The sequence below is a fragment of the Cannabis sativa genome, chromosome 1 (assembly GCF_029168945.1).
Source record: "Cannabis sativa cultivar Pink pepper isolate KNU-18-1 chromosome 1, ASM2916894v1, whole genome shotgun sequence".
Taxonomy (NCBI): Eukaryota; Viridiplantae; Streptophyta; class Magnoliopsida; order Rosales; family Cannabaceae; genus Cannabis; species Cannabis sativa.
In genome coordinates, this window is record NC_083601.1 from 39,256,381 (window position 1) to 39,275,925 (window position 19,545).

Genomic DNA, 19,545 nt, shown 5'->3' on the forward strand with positions numbered 1-19,545 from the left:
TGACCTTATTTGTGTGAGTACTTCTTGATGTGTATACTTGCGTAAATTGCTCAAAGTCAAAGTGGGTTTGTTCAAGATCAATTGTTATGGATTTTCGAACACGTAAGTATAAATATTGTTTACAAGTAATAGACTCACAAGAGTGAGGTCGATCCCACAAGGACTGCAATTAATTACCAAACAATTAAATTCTTAATTCTATTTATTGACAATAAAAATAAGAAAGATGTTTAATTTCTACTAAAAAAAAGAAAATAAATAATTAAGGTGAAATCAACAATGATTAAAGTTTAGGGTGATTCTTTTCAATTACATCTACTTGATATGGTTTTATATAATTTAATTCTCAAATTTTAATTTTTATGTGATAGCTGTTATGCTATTTTTAGTCTAAGTTTCAGGTTGATATTTATAGTTGTTTTTAGTCGTTGATAATACTTTTAGGATGGAATTATGATTGTTTTCTGTGTTTTTAGGTTCCCGTGGTTGTTACAAGTCAAGTGTGTCAAGATTTAAAAAAGAATCGAGGCGAGACAAATGAGAAATACAAATTCAGGATGTAATTGCATTCTCGCTGCAGCGAGATCAAGACAGAATGGGGCTATATCAAGGTTGCTCAAAGGCCGCGACGAGGAAGCGTAGGGCCGCAGCCAAGACTTCTCGATGCGACGACCACGACTTATGGTTGCGACAAGACGATTGGCAGAAACCCTATTTTTTGAATTTGTGAAGTCGTCACGGCGAGGCCATTAGTGGTTGCAGCGACGAAGTCCGTACGGACTCGAGGGGTAATTTTTTTTATTTTTGATCTATATTTTGAGTTTAAATTGGTTCTATTAAAGGAGATTTTGAATTTTGAAGGCCGCTGACTTAGAAATAGAACCCTATAAGCAAAAAGGAATACAACTAGAGCGAGCGTGGCAACCTAGATCCATTCCACCACCAATTTATTTTTTCTCCTTTTTATTTCTTCTATGTTAATTTCTGTTTTTAATTTAATTGTGAATTTGAACATGGAGATATTGAACTTATTTCACAATTTAACAATATGATCAATGTTGAATGGTGTCTTTCCAATTTTGTTAATGTGATTGTTAGTTTTTTGTTTTGAATTATTGTGATTTGTACTTATTTATTTTGATACATGTTTTAGACTGACCATCTTAATTATGATTTATGATTCTAATATAAACTTTGAGAAGTGAATATTAGAAAAGCTCTAATAAAATAAACATAGGTTTTGATGTAAAATGAGAGTATTTACATAGCATGTGTGATATTTAGATTATTAGGTTTTGTGTGAACTATGCCTTACAGAATTTCTCAAATTTGATCATAAGGCATGATTGTCTATTTTTTATGATGTGCTTTTAGGCTTGCTATAGGTGTTTGGTGAGACTGACTTATTTCTTGCTTATAATTTAATAGCTCATTTATGTAACCGTCAATTGATGTATGGATCATTGTGAAATCAGAAAATTATGAGTTTAAATTCTTAAGCATGTCTTTTCAGAGTAATGTGCTGGATGATCTTCTGCACGGCACATTAATTGCGCATGCAATGGACTTTAGTTTTGTGCAATGTGTTATGCTCTACTTGTCCTTCTACACCTTCTTCGAGTTGAATTTACTTACGGAGAAGAAGGGACAAGAACCTCTTATCCTCCAAGTAGATTCTCGAGATGACCAGTCCAAAGAAATTCTTGCGAAATAGTAACCTCCGAAAGTGATTAGAGTGGCAAGTTTGGTAGTATAGATCCTATTGTCATTTAACTTGCTGTTGAACTGCTGAGTATGAGTATTTTGAGAAAAATTCTAAGTAACAATGTGCATGATATTCACAATTTATTTTATTGTTCGAGATAGATGCAAAACCTTTTTACCCTTTGAATGACATTATTTAGTCAAATTGCTTTCTCCTCCAAAAAAAAAGTTTTTTTTTTTTTTTGGAGAAAAGTTGGTAATTTAATGGTGTAATAATGTAATGTGTGTAGAGCCGAAAGAAGTCCAAACTCGAAGTTGGACCTGGGGAAGTGGGACCCGGTTTTCTCTCCGCCACTGAGATTCGCCGATCCCCGAAACCCCAACCCAATCCAGTACCATCACCATGGACCTCCTCTGCTCCGCCTCCCATTTCTCAACCCTCCGATTCACCAATATCCATTCTCCCCTCTCACCCATACGCAGACATCACTTCACTGTCAGGTTCCTCTTTAGTCTTCTCCCATTTGTCCATTCTTGCATTCTTTTTCTGTTTCTCATTCTCTCTCAATTTCAGGTCCACTCTTCCTTTTCCGGCCCAGAACGCCAAGTACCATCGAGAGCTCGAAGCGGCAGTGGGGGTGGTCGAGAGAGCTTGTCGTCTTTGTCTCGACGTATTCTTTCACTCTCATATCTTTATTTGTTTGGTTATCGACAAAGTGTTTTACTTTTATTCAAAATTTCCCATGCATTATTTGATTTAATAGTGAATATAGCTTTGTTCTTTCAGTTATGGTTGTTTTTATTACTCTCACAGTGTCAAGGGGGATGATGCTTGTAAATTTGTGCATTATCAATATTAGGTGAAATCGTCCTTGTTTTCAAGTGATGGGCGTGTAGTTGAGAAGAATGACCAAACTCCGGTCACAATTGCTGATTTTGGAGTGCAGGCTCTGGTCAGTTTGGGTAATTAATCAAATTCTTATGGCTTGTTCTGTTTGTTCCATTCAGTCTATTAATACATTGTCAATGCAGATTTTGCTAATTCTAATTCGTTTATAAATGTTAGTACTTTTTATGGTTTTTGCCAAGTATTAACTTTATCATGCTCTGTAAATTATTACTAGAGATATTAACGAATTCCAACATTTCATGTCATTCATGATATTGCTGCAAATATTGAGTTAGAATGTGACATGATTAGTTGAAAATTCAAAATGACCAGGCCACTCATTATTGTAAGTTGTAAATGGCTTGCTTGTAGTTCAACTAACATTGATAGAAGAGTAACTGCGCACCAATGGGGAAGAATTCCAAAGCAACACATCTTTAAGAGATATGTTTCAACATTAGTCATGCTTTAAATTAGTACACTAGCATCTTGAAATGGAATAGAAAGTAATTTCTTAATCTATCTAATTGTTATAACAACAAAAATTGGAACTTGACCGAAACGTCTTTTAGTGAGACTTTGCCTGTATTGCTTACCAAACTTAAGTGAGGCAATAAGATCAATGGGTGATTACCTATTTAGCATTTTGTGAAGTATAATCTGAAAGGTGATGAGTTATTTACTTCTGAATGAATTTTCTTACTGGGTTGAATTTTAACTTGTTCTTCACTTTGCTTACAGAGCTTGGTAACCTGTTCCCCTCAATACCTCTGGTTGCTGAAGAGGATTCCACCTTCATTCGGTCAAATAATCTAGAAGATTTGGTTGTAAATGCTGTAACTGGTAACTCAAGCTTTACAGAGAGTACATGTACAGAAGCTGATGTTCTTCAAGCAATTGACAGAGGTGGAAAGGATGCTTTTACTTTTGGGACTAAACCTGCCACCTATTGGGTGGGTTTAAATATTAGTTTAATTTAAGTTTCAACAAGGGAGTTCGTCGTGTTTTTTAATACCAAATTTTTTTATGATTTCATATTCATAGGTACGACATAAATCAAAGCCATAATTTCTAATTTCTAATTTTTAGTGCTTTCTTTGGATTTTAAGCTTTACGAATGAGATGTATGCTTTTGATATCTTAGCCTAGGATGTCAATGCAGGTATTGGATCCTATTGATGGGACACGAGGGTTTCTAAAAGGAAGTGAAGCCTTGTATGTGGTATGTGTTTCTGATTTAGATGCTTTAATTTTTTGTAATATGTGCGAAATTGGCTGTGCAGTCTTGTCAATTCTACCTGATCATAGTTAATAGATTTCTTTTAATTAGTCTTACGTACAATTAATTATTGATTTCATGTTATTTTTCTCATTTTTGAGAAAATGCCCTAATTTTGCAGGTTGGATTGGCTCTTGTAGTCGATGGTGAGATTGCCTTAGGTGTTATGGGATGCCCTAACTGGCAGAATGAACAATCTAACAAATTAGGGATTATAATGGTTTCTCATGTTGGCTGTGGCACTTGGACAAAACAATCGCCGTTTGTGCTGGATGGTACAACTGGTGTACCTTCTAGTTGGATAAGATGCTTTGTTGATCACTGTTGCATAGTTCACGAGGCACGCTTTTGTAGTCAAGATAGTCAGTCATGGGATTCTTTGCCATTATCTCCATTATTCAGTGCTACAACGGATGTTGATAGTGTTGGGGAAAATCAAGTTCTTCTTATACCATCATGCTGTGGAAGGTTAATTGTTATTCTAAGAATAAGATTCAGTTTCCTACTTATGCACCTATTGGCTATATTATAGTTGAATACTCTCATAAATAATTGGGAGTTTAATTTGCATACATATGCTCCATAATCAAGTAGAAAACCAAATCATTAGTGCTTGTGTTACCCATCAAATTATGGTTATTGAGTTCTTGAGATGGGTTTCTTCATGCAATGGCCAGAGTTTATAGACATATGTCTGTCTTTTAATTAACAAACTGCCCGTCTTTTATATATGGCTTATATTTCTCTTTCTCTTTCTTTTCTTTTGTTACTTTTTCCTTTCGGAAGCAGAGTACCTTAACAATAACAATAGTCAGCCAGATATAGGATTTAAGTATATGGAGAACTGATGGACATTTAAATACATATCTGTCCTTTGTTTGGATCTTGGTTTTACCAAGGAAAATTTCTGAGAGAAAATAGTAGAGAAAGGCAGAGAAAAATATTTTCCTAAAATTTTATAGAACACTTCTTTTAAATGCTCTTTTTGAGCTGTAATTTTATAATTATTCTAAATTTTGTAAAATTATATTATATTTTCCCTCCTAAAGTCAAGATCCAAACAAACAGCTAGAGTGTTTAGGAAATCCTGTCTGTGTGCAAAATGCCTGTTTGAACATTTTCTTAGTTCTTTCATATGATCAACAATGTTTGTGCTACTTTCACTTTGATTATTGTGCTATTGACCTGTTACTTTTACTTTTGGTGTGGGCAGCTTATGCAAGTATCTAATGGTGGCATCAGGCAGGGCTTCAATTTTCATTCTTCGCTCAAAAGTTGATAGAATTATCAAGGTATTAACTCTGCAATCAGTCTTCACAAGCTTCTGTAGCTTTGATTAACTTAATTTATCATGATTCATGACTACAGGCTTGGGATCACGCTGTTGGCATGATATGTGTTCATGAAGCTGGTGGAAAGGTATCTCCCCTAACCACCATTTTTATCTTAAACTTGAATTTGTGTATTTTTGTCATTTACAGTTATGACTTTCATTTCTATGTGAGTTTTGTAGTGAGTAACCTATTACAAAGTCAAGTTGAATTGATTAAATTTAGAGACTTAGACTTATGTATTCCTCCTAGTTCTATACAGTTCCCAATGTTTGCCAAAATATTTTTAAGGAAGCTAGGCTGTTAGGTTTGGACTTTACCTGAGACCGGTGGCTATTGGAGGCATATAAGAAAATACATGCCTTTTTTGTTCTTTTTTTTTTTTTAAAGGAAAGCATATGTCTGCAATAAAATTCTAATTAACTATGGTTATAAGACTATCACTAATAGGCTAGGCATGTACGTACAAGTGACATCTTATTCAAGTAGATAATATTGTGAGGGATAATAAGTTGAATGTGGACATATATGTCATGAAATATGTCATCACAAGGAATCTAGCCCCTTCTTAAGTAACACCTCCATTTAAAAAAGATAATGAAAATAACTCAGCAGAAGTAATAGACAATTAGGACAGTGGTGATGAATGAGAGAGAAAGTAGGAGTGTTGGCATTGTCACTTGATTAACTGATGGGGATGTTTTGGCTTTATTTTGAAGCAGTGCTCATCAATCACTGCTCTAACCTCTAAATCCCCTTCCCCTCTAATAAGAGGATGTCATATGGGGATAAAAACTACTGCTCAAACAAAAAGTTTCCACATATTGCTGTTAATCTGTGGGCGAATGTAATCTGAGGTTTCATTAAATTTTTTGGATTCACTATAATTTTCTTAGTTTTACATATTGTTTTTTCCTTCCTTACTTTATGGAGTACATTATACATAGATAGGGAAGACAAGAGAGCAGAGAATTGCAGAGTGCTTCTTCGTTCCCCTCTCCATTAACCATTTTAATCTCCATTAGGGATGTGGTTGGGAATTTTCGTTGGGGACCCCTTTATTAAGAATAAAATTTAAATAAAAAAGTGAATCACATGGTTATCAAAATTATACACAATGTTTTCTTTTGAACGAAAAATTATACACAATGTTTATTCAGTATAAAGATAAAATCCTTTTAAAAAGTTACTAATAATAAGATACTACAAAACAGATAAAGAAGCATGTAAAAATAAATAAAAATTAAAAGGTTTAGTTGGTTGATTGTTATTCTCATCCGTTATGTTTAATATTCGGGGAATGAAAAGTTAGATACATCCCTCATACTCAATTAGAGACGGTGTCCAGTAAGGCCCAATCCTTATGAGTAAAACTTGCAGGTCTAGTAAAATTAAAGGTATTTGATTTTAGAGTTTCACTTGATGACTTTAGTTGTGAGAGATTGAGATGAAGGAAATATCAAATTCTAAGTATTTAAAGAGTTAGAGATTACCTCAAGAATAAGCTTAAAATGGGACTACTTAATCATAAACCTTTCACTAAAATCATACCAAACACAGGTTTAGTTTTACTTTCCTATTCCCAAGAACTTAAAACTCCCATAACAAATACAAAGGACAAAACTTAGTCACATATGCCATCTGAATTGAGGTGTGTGCATTTTTCTATGAAAAGGCTATGCTTATCTACCATGAATAATAAATAATCATGGTAATGTTCATATATTATATTGCACACAACACCTCTATAACAATCTGAGCTTCCCAGTCCTCATGTTCCATGTTCGATATATTTGTGACGTGTAAAGTGTAATTCTCATACAAAGTAGTAATAAATAACAATAAAACAGAATGAGTCTTAATTGTCGGTCCTCACAGAGCCTTGTTTGGGTCTCATATTTTAATCTGGGAATCTCTTCGTTTGTTGGTTTGGCCCTTTTAGATAGAGATATGTTCTAAAGAATCATTATAACAACTATATATGGCCGTTGCGCAGTACTTGTATCAAATTATCTATGATTATCTTTCTATCTTTCCACTATATATTATATAAAATACAAATCATGTTACAATTAAAATCTAATAACTATAACCAATCAGGTTTCTGACTGGAAAGGGAATCAAATCGACCTCGCTGCAGATGAGGGCGGACGGAGGTTCATTTATCCTTCAGGTGGCGTCCTGGTGACAAATGCCACCTTACACAATCAAATTCTAGAGCTGATCTCTTGTGGTTCAAATGTTTCACAGTGAAATCTCTTTATTCTTTTAGGGTTCGTTTGGAACGCCGTATTAGGTTGTATTGTATTATATTAAATTGTATTTTATATAATATTTTTATGTAAAACTATATGTGATATTAACTTTTATGGACACCTAAATATATAATATTTTAGTATAAATTAAAGTTTAACATAGTATTATATAAAAATATGATATATAATCCAATTCAATATAATACAATACGATCTAATACAGCGTTCCAAACGAGCCCTTAGCCTCCAAATGAAAAATAAAATAAATCCTGGAAATTTAAACGAGTATTTCAGGGTTTTTATTCTTTCTTTTTTCTTTTTACTTGTATATTGATTTGATGCTATTATTCAGTAGTGCCACCTCTGTCCAATTAAAATTATGATATATTCTTATCAGAATATTTTATTTTATATATGCTGCTTTCCTTGTATCTCATATGTCAGCTAGTGCAGTATGTGGTGTGTGCATTTAACTGATATAATATCTTAACAAGTGCTAATTAGTTCACTGCTTATGGACCACACTGATCATTTAGTTGTCTACTGAAACTTTAAAGTTATTAATTTTTTAACATATGGACGTAACTGACCGAGAATCAGTCAGTTTTATACAAAATAATTGTAAATAATAGACATAAAAAAACCAGTAATTGTCCAAGTTGCTTCGAATGGAATTCATATAGGTCGGTTCCCATATATGATATCCTTTGTGATATTTTTTTTTTCCTTTACCTCTAATAGATTGATAATTTCTGTATGATAATATAATTCTTACCTTGGTCAAGACTTGTACTTTATTACGAGCTTAATTAATCGAGTGTGATTCGTTTACAAAATTTGATGAAAAAGCATTAAATGATAACTTATCTGATCTCGTGAATGAAACTTCATCTGATTATTTCGAGAGACAGCCATAATGACAACTCATTGTTAATGCAATACGTGTCCCTTATGAATGCTTCTATTGGACACTAAATGTGCAAGTATACAAACCTTAGTTACGGGAAAGTTCCAGTGGTTTTATGTGCCAGGTGTTCTTATCTTAACTATATTATTGTCATCACTTAAATAATATTTTTGAAAAATAATATAAAAACAGGATTGATATGGACAGTTATGAGTAGTATATATTAGTATAATAAATTTGAAAAGGTGGGAAAATCTGTGCATGAGATTGCTTATCTTAGTTACAATATTGGTAGTTCATCCACGTACGTACAAGCATAGGATCTCGAATCCAAAAATAGCCATAAAATAATAAAAATTCGACTAAAAAACTAATATAAGGGCATTGAGATAACGAAGACATATATCATCAGTCTCATTATTCAAGGTTTGTTAAACTTATTTAACAGCTCAGAACTAAAAATAAACTAATGATATTATTAGATAATCTGCCAAATTACATATGCATTTCGGCGAGTCAACTCAAACACGTAGGCGACGCCCCATTTGGGTGCTGCATACACAAGCAAACCCTAGATTTTGGACAAGTAATTACCCTTTTAAGTAAATGTATTTTAAGTATGGTTTAGTTTATTATTATAGCCTCTGCTACGTATCAACGTGTACATATTGTAAATATTTGTCAAATTATTATGTTTAATTAAATTATCGTGTCTCCTTGATACCGAACATGGAAACAGTAGCCTTAGATTATGCTCGAGTTAAATATTAATCATATATACATGGATTATAACAAAGACTATAATTAGTAATAAAAATGAGTTAACTCGATTGCAATTTCATATGTTCCTATATGAAATATATATGAGCTAATAATTGATACTATAATTAGGGGGTGAAAAGGGTATATGCATGCATGTTAAGGTTTTGTAAACAAAATACTAAAAGAGGCCTTCAGTGGGGCTAACCTTGTAGATAACAAGTTAAATGTCATTCCTGAGATCTAGAGATATTACTATTATTATAATATTTGACCAATCAGCATTATTACTTAATTAAACAAACGAATAAGACACTTTCACACTCGTATCATCACATGATTTGACGTTTTGTGATAAACCATATATTTAGTAATTTACTATATACATAAACAATAATTAACTTAGAAAGAAAGAAAGAAAACATAAAATATCATGGGAGCAACGTTAGAAAGCATGTACATATAGGGTTGATCTGATCTGGTCGACAGCTGTCCTAGTGAGGTGTATTAGCAATATTTAAAATAGTAATTAACTAGATGATTCTTTTAATTAATTAGTATTGTATTAATTAACATATATATATATATATAGCACATTAAGGCACAAGCTTCAGTGTTTTGAATCACTAAAAATTCCTCCAGACTACCAGGTGGCGATTCCAGAAAGTTTCATATAAAATGATTTTGGGGCTTGCCCAAATTGACCATTGATCAAGCTTTGTTGATCGAATAATCATTTCTATAATAATTTTTTAGTATTAGTAATGTAAGAAACATATTAAGTAATAAATAACTAAAATTTATTAAAAAACACAGAACACTATACGTCAAGAACGTAAAGACTTATTGTCTTTGCTTGTCAAAAGAGCTGACATTATTGGACGTCAGATTTCACAACGTGGTTGGCTATTAATGGTTGAATAAGGGTCGTCGATTTCCATGGTCTGACCCTACTTTTTTGAATTTAACGTTTTGCATTGGGACACGTAGTCGAAGAAAATTAGGCTCTATCCTATATGTCATTGGTTTCATCAGTTTAAGTATTACAAAATATGATGGAAGCAGAAAACAATGGAGATTAATTCCTACATGAGACTATGAGAGATCTCATGCATGCAGATATAGTATATATACACGGGAACACGTATAACTACACGTATACGTATATGGTATATATTTACAAATTAAGATCTCCCGTTAAAAAGTGGTGTATTATATCATGTTAAACCAATTAAAGTTTGACACGTCAATTAATTTTTTATTTATAAAAAAAATTAAACCTCTAATAAAGTCAACAAAATTAGTTAACATATTTAATATAAATTAGTTGATTGTAAAACTTTGATAGGTTTAACACAATATAGAACACCAATTTTCAACAAGTGATCTTGGGGCAGACCCTAGAAGTCAAGAAGCAGTTACTTCTAAAAGAAATAATAAAAAATTATATATGTATTTTAGTTAGTTAAAGTATTTCCAACGAAGATGCAAATAAATAGTAGAAAGTACTTAAAATATAGTTTATTAAGTAATTTGCGGCATAAATACTTAAGTTAAACTTCCAGTTGTAAATAAATACTTAAGTTTAATTTTTTGGCGGTAATAATATACCTAAGTTATAATTTTGGAACTTTTGTAGGTACCTGGTTAAATAAATTGTCACGTGACACTCCCTGATTGGTCCAAATCATTAAATTTTTATTATTTTAAAAAAAATTAGTTCAAATATACCAATAAGAAAATGACACACGTGGATTTAATGACTTAATATTTACTAGGCGGCCCTAGACCCTAAACCCTAAACCCTGTAACTAAAACATAGTATATAGGTACAAGTTATCACTAATTTAATTTTAATCACAAGAAGTACTAACAATGCATTTAGTCTCACCAAATAGTGATTTTTGTGACTAATATTTTTAGTCACGGACCTTTTAGTCACAACATATGAATAATGGTTAATAATTAGTTACAAGTTTTTTATTTTTAGTCACAAGTTTTATTGTGACTAAAAGTAAATTTTTTTATAATAATAAAGTTATTAGTTTTTATTTATTTTTTTTAATAAAAACATTAATTATATATTAAATTTTAAATCAAAGTTTTGTAATTGTGCATTAGAACACAATGCAAAAATTTGATGTAAATCTACCACAGAGCTATTTTTGTGCCAAATATAGCACAATTTTTACATCTTCCATTTGGAATAGTTTTAGAGCATCTCTAATGGAGAGCTATAAATTGTATTGCTATTTTTTTTACAATATTTAGTTTTAACTTAACTCCAATGGTAAGTAAAATGTGTGCTAAATTTAACACAAAAGATAGTTTAGACAAAATTTTAGCCCATAATAAATACCATATTTTTTAATTACCTCTTACTATTCCTTAACGAATTTTTTCTAATATTCAGATATTAAAATAATATAAACAAAATTAATTATTTTATATATTTTTAGTGAAATTAATAGTAGTATTGACTTTTATAGTTAATTTGCACTTTGTGTATTGGAGCACAAATACAAAAACTAGTTTTATGGTATATTAATTTGAGCCAAATTTAACTAAAAATATACACTATCTAATACTGATCGTCTTATTACATATATTTGTAATAAAAAATAATATTTATAAATATAATATTAACTTTGATACAATGGTTAAATTAGATTGTATATAATTTAAATCCCACTATAAATATTTTTTTTCTTTTCAAATTTATTTTTGTCACTATCTTAAAAAAAAAATATAATTTCCCTCCTTAAATCTTTTGTCCACGACAGTACACGTGTATACATGCAGAGAATAATAATTATATAATATATACCCTTAAACAGTAAAATTTATATGCAAACGCATAATGATCAATATACAGTAGAACCTCTATCTAAGAATACTCTATTCAAGAATAACCTCTAATTTGTTATAAAAAAATTAAGTCCCAATTTGGGCCAATTATAAATAAGAATAACCTCTAAATTGTAATTATTTTTTAAGTCCCGTATTAACAAAGTATACCTCTATATAAGAATAATTACATATTAATAAAAAATATACATATATTTTTTAAAATTATTTACGTAGAATTAATAATTTTATTCTAAATTGTATTACATGTATAAATATTATATTTACTCAAAAATAATTCTATTATTATATAGTATTAAGGATTGTTTAATGTTATTATTGTTACATTGATATTTATTGGTGTTTTAATTTTTTTTTTCCTAGTGTACCTCTATATAATTATAACCTCTCAATTAGAATATAATTTTCTTAGTCCCAAGTGTATTCTTGGATAGAGGTTTTACTGTAATAGCTTAGTCAATAAAAAAGATCTTTTTTACAAAGAATAAAAAATTAATTCTTAATGTATATATCTTTACATATATTTTATTTTATTCTGTTCTATTCTCTCTGTTTTTTTTTTTTTTTTTATGGAAATTATGTTATATTTTTATGCTCACTATATAGTGATGAAAAAAAAAAGATACATATATATATATATATGTTTAACCGGTATAATTGAGGTCTCAAGAAAAATTTTTGCTGAACAAAAAAAAATGAAGGGATAATTAGAGAAAAACATATACATAAATAATGCATGCACGTACAGTCTACATAAAATTCTTTTTAATTTTATTAATTTACTCAATATAGCATCGTCGAATGGAGCCGTCGGAACCCCGTACGTTTAAAAGTTGGTCATTATATATATTTGATTTTAGTTTAGTCTACCTTCAAAAAGTCTAACTAAAATTAATAAAAATTAGTAGAAAACTACTCCCATTATACTATTTTCATTTTTCTTTTCCCATTGATTGTTTCCAGCATCTCTTGTCTTGGGAATGCTTAAAGTAAACATGCTCAATTAAATTTTACAAAGTGAAATTGTAATTTGCTTCCATATATACCTTAAAGTCCCTAGTTTCACTGGTCAAATATTTGAACTTCATGAAAAATAGCCAATCAATTGTTCCCATTTGTTTTGTCTAAACCTTACCGAACATATTAAACAATAATTGAGTACTAGGGGATTTTTTTTTTCTTCCTCCAATGGAGTTAATTAGATTAATTTAGAATTTATAGGGTACTTTTATATTTTTTATATTTTCATACATAATGCTACATATCTATATATAGCCAAACGTATATATAGTCTTCCCACCATGATATAGGGTGTGGGGACATTACCTAAATCATTGGTCAACTGGTAAAGTATGTAATAATTAAATCAATGCTATGTTTTGAGGTGGGAAATGAAGCCAATAATGATAAGTTAGAAAATTGTAATTTGGGATGAAGATTGTAGTGGTTAGGAATAGGAGCATTTGGTGATCAGGTTTATTTGGAGCTCTTTGACAATAAGAACACCCACTAAGAGTCATGTACAGAGGATGTTCAAGCTTAAAAGTGCTCTAAATAGTTACACCAAACTATAATTTTTGGTTAGTGGGCCTCTTATTAGTGACCATATATAATTAATTTAATATTTATACACGTTGATTATGAAATATAATCGTATTAGGTATGTTTTAAATTCAAACATGTACTAGAATGACTAAAATATTAGAAGAAAAGAAAACGATGGAATGTAATTTATTTTTTATATTTTGTTTAGGGTAAATGATTGATAATTTTTATTATTTTTTTCATTTCTCTTTCTCAGACCACAGTAACATATTGATATGTTTTATTTCGAAACCGAAGAAGAAGAAGCGAATTAAATACGACAAAAAGTTTACTATCCATGGCCATGATATTATATAAATTCAAAAGAGTATTAGCAACCACATGCATAAAGTCAATGAAGTTGAGTTATTGATGTGTTGCTTGACAGTAGATCAAGTGTCAAATTTTATTGAGAGAAAGAGTAATATATATGCCAGCACATGTCTTTTTTTTCCCTTTATCTCAGACACAAAAATAATCTAAAAATTTGGAAAAGTCAAATTGCATTATAACCGTATTTTTAGAAAAAAAAACTTGTGCCTCTATTTTTTCTTCCTTTGCTGTTTATGGTGCTATTCTTTTCTTCGCTTCCGTTGTTTTTTACTGATGTGCATATTAAATTCATTTTCAGAAAGGACCAAGCATGGAATTTCATTTTCGTTTTGATGTAGCATATAAATAAGTAATGCATGAGTGTATCTATTCTATATAAAGTGTGCCTATATAACTAAATTTCTTGGTTTATGAGAAATTTATGGGTGATTTTTTATTTATATTTACTAAAATAATAAAATATTATTTATGTATAGTAAAATAAAAATAAAACAAATCTCATTAATATTTGAACTGATATTTGTAATTTATTTCTGATTTAATTTTTATATATATATATCTATTTTATATAAAATGTAGTTATATAACATAATTTTTGGTTTTTGGGTGACTTTATTCCAATTACTATTTAACAATTTTGAATGCCTAAACTAACGTAACGTCTGTAAAGTTTTTAATTTTTTCTTAAAATAAATATAAATAAAAAATAAAAGTACAAATTAAACTATGAAATCAAAATGATCTCCCGTGGAAATCGAAACTGAAACATAATTTATTAGCAAAAATAAACTAAAATCCCAATATCTACTTCTGATTTTCAAACCCTAATCCCTTTTCTTCATACAAATCTAATTTAGTTTAGTGGAAAGATTAGGGCTTTATGTAGAATTTCATTTTCTGATTTTTTTTAAAGATGATGATCAGGACTCTCTTCTCTGAATTGCTCATTCTTAGACATTAGTCGAATCTATAACGTTTTTTTTAAAAGCATTCTTGATCTGTAAATTTTTTAATTTTTGGTATGAATATGTATTTATTTGTATTGTTTTTTTTTATTTAATTATTTTTAGCTATTTTTTCCTGGTTCTTGGTGAAATCCCAACTATTTCTTCTTCCTTTTCCTTTTTGTTAAATCATTTATTCACTAAGCTTTTGAAGTAGCAAAAACGTTCAGAGATCTACACATACGACTCCAATGGCGATATCTTCTCCGTTCTGCCTCTCTCATTCTAACACCCATACCCTCCGACCAAACAATCTTCATTCCAGACAAGGAGTGCCAAAAACCCGTCTCCGAGCCACATCAAGCGATTTCCTCAGAGTATGGCGAATCTCCGATCAAGATTTAGGCGTCAAATTCTAATCTCTTCTCAATGGAAACAAAAACAGAGAACTAATCGGAACGAAAGAAATTAATTATGTGGTTCATTTACCTCTTTTGATTGGAACAAAGCCGAGCCCAAACAAATCAGATTTTCAAGTATCAATACAACTTGTACAACCCATATTTGTTTTTTTTTTTTTTGTTAAGGTACAATTGTTTTATTTGAGATATCACCCTATATATGTTTATTAATTTAATGGAATATCTATAAACTCTATGTGTATATATAATTTATTGCTACATGTTTAGTGCGGATTATCTTCGTTTCTATTGATATTGCATCAAAGGGGGTTGCAAGCTCAAGTAGATCGATATCGAGTTCTAAGATACCAAAACATGAGAAACAAACTTCAATGCTCCTTGATAATCATCCAAATTATAATTAGATGGTTAAATTACATTGAACAAATTCATTTGAAATAGTTAAAAAAAAAATAGACGAATCATTTAAAATAGTTTTTTTTTTTTGCTTTATTTTTCATTCATTCATTATTTTATCATATTTCTAATTTAATTTTTGATTTTGAAATTCATTCAGTGATTTGGATTGGAGTTGATGTTTGCCATCTCAATCTTCAATTCATAAAACATTTTGTATTTCACATGGAGGAAGTGGTCCTATTGGTGTGAAGAAACACTTAGGCACTATATTTTCCTTCTCATCCAGTGGTAATTATAACATTTTTCCATTGAGAATATTTTGTTTTCTCCTGGTCACATTTTTAACGAGCTTAGTTTTTATAATAAAGGTACTTACCGGTGGCATTCCATTTAAAATATTCAGTTTTACCTCTCAGAACCGTTTCTGCTACACCTTGGGGTTATGACTTTAGGAGTTGTATATTTATTTATACTCTTAATATTCATTTTGCAAATTCAGAACACTGCTAGAATCGAGCCTGAAGATGTTGCCAAGCATCCAATGGACTACGGATTCCACGCACCATATCTAAATTATACAGTATATTATTTAGATACACGTAATAATAATCTCACCTAATAACTAATAATATTTTTTCTTTAATTTTTAATTGTATCACTTTTAAATAATATAGAAAAAAAAACTAACATAAAATTTAGTATACGTGCATCGCACGTACTTTTTGCTAGTATATATATAATTAACAATGAGAAACCAATAAATTGTATACAGTATATATATTTATATATAACTAAACCGTCAAGTTAATTACTTCGCAATCAGACTTATCTTAAGCTGTACTTATGGAAGCAAGTTACACGTAGTAATATATGTTATCCGATGATTCTGTTTATTAAAAACATAAAAGGGTTAGATTACTTTCATTTTTCATTATACGATTTGATTAGATTTTGAATGTTGTTTTTTAGTTTTTCTAAAGCCATCTCTATTTGTAAAATTTAAATTTAGTGTTAAATCAACATAAAAAAATTACTATTTCAACACTAATTTTTTTTTTTTTAATTTTAATCACAACACTAAAAATTACACTAAATTTTATATTATTTATTATTCTATTATTTTATTAATATAATAAGAATATTTTAATACTCAATATATATTATTATTTAATTTTTTTGGTGGCTATTTATAAGTATAATTTTAGTGTTATATTGTACTGAAATAAATATAAATACTCAATATATATAATTATTTAACTTTTTTGGTGGTTATTTATAAGTATAATTTTAGTGTTCTTTTGTACATTGAAATAAATATAGTATAAAACTACACTATATTTAGTATTTTAGAGTTTGATTAGAGATACCTTACTCTCTTCTTGTAAAAGATCCCATTTCGCGCAACTTTAAAACCAATTGAATTATTAAAAGGCTACAACTAATATATATGTGAATAAAGAATAATATATATATTAATTACTTGTTCAATTGTTTTTATTTGATTTTCTATAAATACCGACGAAGACGTACATTGTAGAGTATAAAATAAGTGGTAATAAATAGTGTTGTGCACTGAGAGTCGTAGCGTTTCATAACAAGACAAATTAATAATCAAACTCCTTTTCACTAGCTCATTTTGTTTTTATGTTGACTAAGTGTCTTAAGTCCTACAATTTCATTTGTCCATCTTTTAAATCATACATAGAAGTTTATCTGTTTCTCTCTCTGCTAATACTCTTTTTTTTCTTTGAATTTTCCTCTACAAAATTACCGCAACAAAGGAAAAAGAAACGTTTTCCATTTTATTATTTTGATAAAGTTGTGTGACGTATATATTATTTCCTATATCCATAATTTTTTACATAAAAGTTTTTACCTTTTTTTTTTGTATAAATTAATTTAATTCCTCAATATATAATTAAATTACCAACCACAATAAAATTTATAATTTATAATTACGCTCTCATACACTACAAAAAATCTTAATTTTAATTACAACAAAATTTATTGAATAATAAAAATTAAAAAATTTACATGATCACTTGTCATTCTCCAAAAATAGAAAGAACTTCTTAACATAAAATAAAAGAATAAAATAGTTTAGTTTCTAAATCAAATAAAAAAAATTATATTAAATTTTATAAATTTATTTTCTTAATGTTAGAACTTTCGGCGGCTTTTCTTTATAAGACAAAGTAATATTTTTTACTATAATTATTATTAATATTAAGCTAAGTAATTTAATAAACTCTTTCATAGTTTAAGTTTGATTAAAACTAATGTTTCTTTTTATTTTGTAAAGCGATCAACAAATATAGTTGCTCACTCTTTCGCTAGAGCTGTTATATCCCACCCTAATCGTCGTTTCAACTTGAACAATGTTCCTGTTGAGTTGTTGTCTTGTTTGATAACTAAATTAATCATTTAATAAAATGATGATTTTATTTTTAAAAAAAAAGGTAATTTAACTTTAATATATATTGCTTGAAATATTATCATATTATAAAATTATTATTTTTATCATCACTAGTAATAATACTTTATGTTTAATGCTTTTTTATATATATATATAACAATATTATAAAGTATATTTTTTAATTAAGAAAATTAATCAGAAAAAATATTAGTCTAGATTATAATTGTAAATCTCAAAGATTAATGTTGATAAAATTGTTGTTGTGGACAGAATGTAGCTAAAAAATGTAAATATTACTTAATAACAGGTTATGTTGATATATTATCATATTATAATTATTTATAATTTATAAATATGTGTTCCTATTATTTTATTAATAATTTTTTTAAAAAATAAAATAAGTATATCTTTGCACTTTGTTTTCATTTAATATTTATGGACTAATAATATTTATTGATATCCTTATATTTATTTATAATTTTAATATGAAAAACTTATCTTGAAAATTATATTAAATCGAAGAAAACTTTTTAATGAATTAATGCTCCCATATTTCCGCAAACACCAGACTCTATTATTGATCCCAGCTTTTATTGAATGCTACTACTCATATCTATCCTATTCCTCATAAATTTTCTCAGCATTGTTTTTCATTAATTGTTTTAATAATATTTGACCCAACTGTTTTGAAAGGGAAAATAAACTATAATGTGTTATCCGTACATACTACAAATATATCACTAATCAATTAAGCAAAATAGCTAAAAGTACTAACATACCCTCTCATTACAAAGACGCATAGTTATGTAGTGGACAAAAGATAATCACCTTTCCAGTGGCAAATTAGTCATTTCTCATCAATATATTACGACACACGTGGATTGTTGAGGATGGAGAAACGCCGTGAACTCGCTCTAATAAAATAAACGGGATTGAAATATAATACGAAGCCTAGCAATAGATGAAAGAGGGGGCACGTGTCAGTAACCCACGTTGCTGACAGCTAATATGAATCCAGAAAGCAAGGAGTAACACGCTCCCGCCGGAAAATGATGGCCTAATAATAATACCATCTAAAATCAAATATCACAACGAAAATATTAAAGAGAGTCATAAACATATTGAAATAAATTAATACTTAATTATTTCCTTTTCTTTATGTATACAAAATAGAAAAATGAAAAAGGTGACTAAAAGTGAGGGAGAGAGAGGTGTGAGAAACATGATGATTGGATTTGGGGGATTATATTTATTTAATTAATGTGTAAGTATTTGTATTATATGAAGTGTTACTATAAATAAAAATACAGGTATACAAATTTTCTGAAAGGTAAAAGGACACGCGTACATCTCCATAGTGATCTAAAACAGAGGACGGCACCGAATCCTTTTGACTTCAGCAAGTTTCTTACCCTTAATCCTTTTGCTTCCTATTTATACCAAGTACGTCGCTTA

The 19,545-nt window shown here is 29.3% G+C and overlaps 1 protein-coding gene across 3 annotated transcripts; it reads left to right on the top strand.

Annotated features, from left to right (window-relative positions):
* Positions 1-1,605: 1,605 nt before the first annotated feature.
* Positions 1,606-7,889, top strand: LOC115707675 (putative PAP-specific phosphatase, mitochondrial). 3 transcript variants are annotated; one of them, XM_030635702.2, is made up of 11 exons: positions 1,614-1,738; positions 1,995-2,205; positions 2,279-2,375; positions 2,565-2,667; positions 3,335-3,546; positions 3,756-3,815; positions 3,994-4,340; positions 5,086-5,164; positions 5,241-5,291; positions 7,304-7,471; positions 7,698-7,889. In XM_030635702.2, exons 2-10 carry the CDS (start codon positions 2,108-2,110, stop codon positions 7,454-7,456), a joined length of 1,200 nt encoding a protein of 399 aa, XP_030491562.2. In that variant the 5' UTR covers positions 1,614-1,738; positions 1,995-2,107; the 3' UTR covers positions 7,457-7,471; positions 7,698-7,889. The 3 variants fall into 3 exon arrangements, with proteins under 3 accessions (XP_060970866.1, XP_030491562.2, XP_060970867.1); XM_061114884.1 differs by lacking the exon at positions 7,698-7,889 and having other exon boundaries at positions 1,615-1,738; positions 7,304-7,605; XM_061114883.1 differs by lacking the exons at positions 7,304-7,471; positions 7,698-7,889 and having other exon boundaries at positions 1,606-1,738; positions 5,241-5,519.
* Positions 7,890-19,545: the final 11,656 nt, after the last annotated feature.

Excerpts from the sequence above, each read along its gene's own strand:
- LOC115707675 (XM_061114883.1), top strand. The coding sequence starts at position 2,108 with ATGGACCTCCTCTGCTCCGCCTCCCATTTCTCAACCCTCCGATTCACC. Across the intron at positions 4,341-5,085 it reads ATACCATCATGCTGTGGAAG|CTTATGCAAGTATCTAATGG; the intron begins GTTAATTGTTAT and ends TGGTGTGGGCAG. Across the intron at positions 5,165-5,240 it reads AAGTTGATAGAATTATCAAG|GCTTGGGATCACGCTGTTGG; the intron begins GTATTAACTCTG and ends TCATGACTACAG.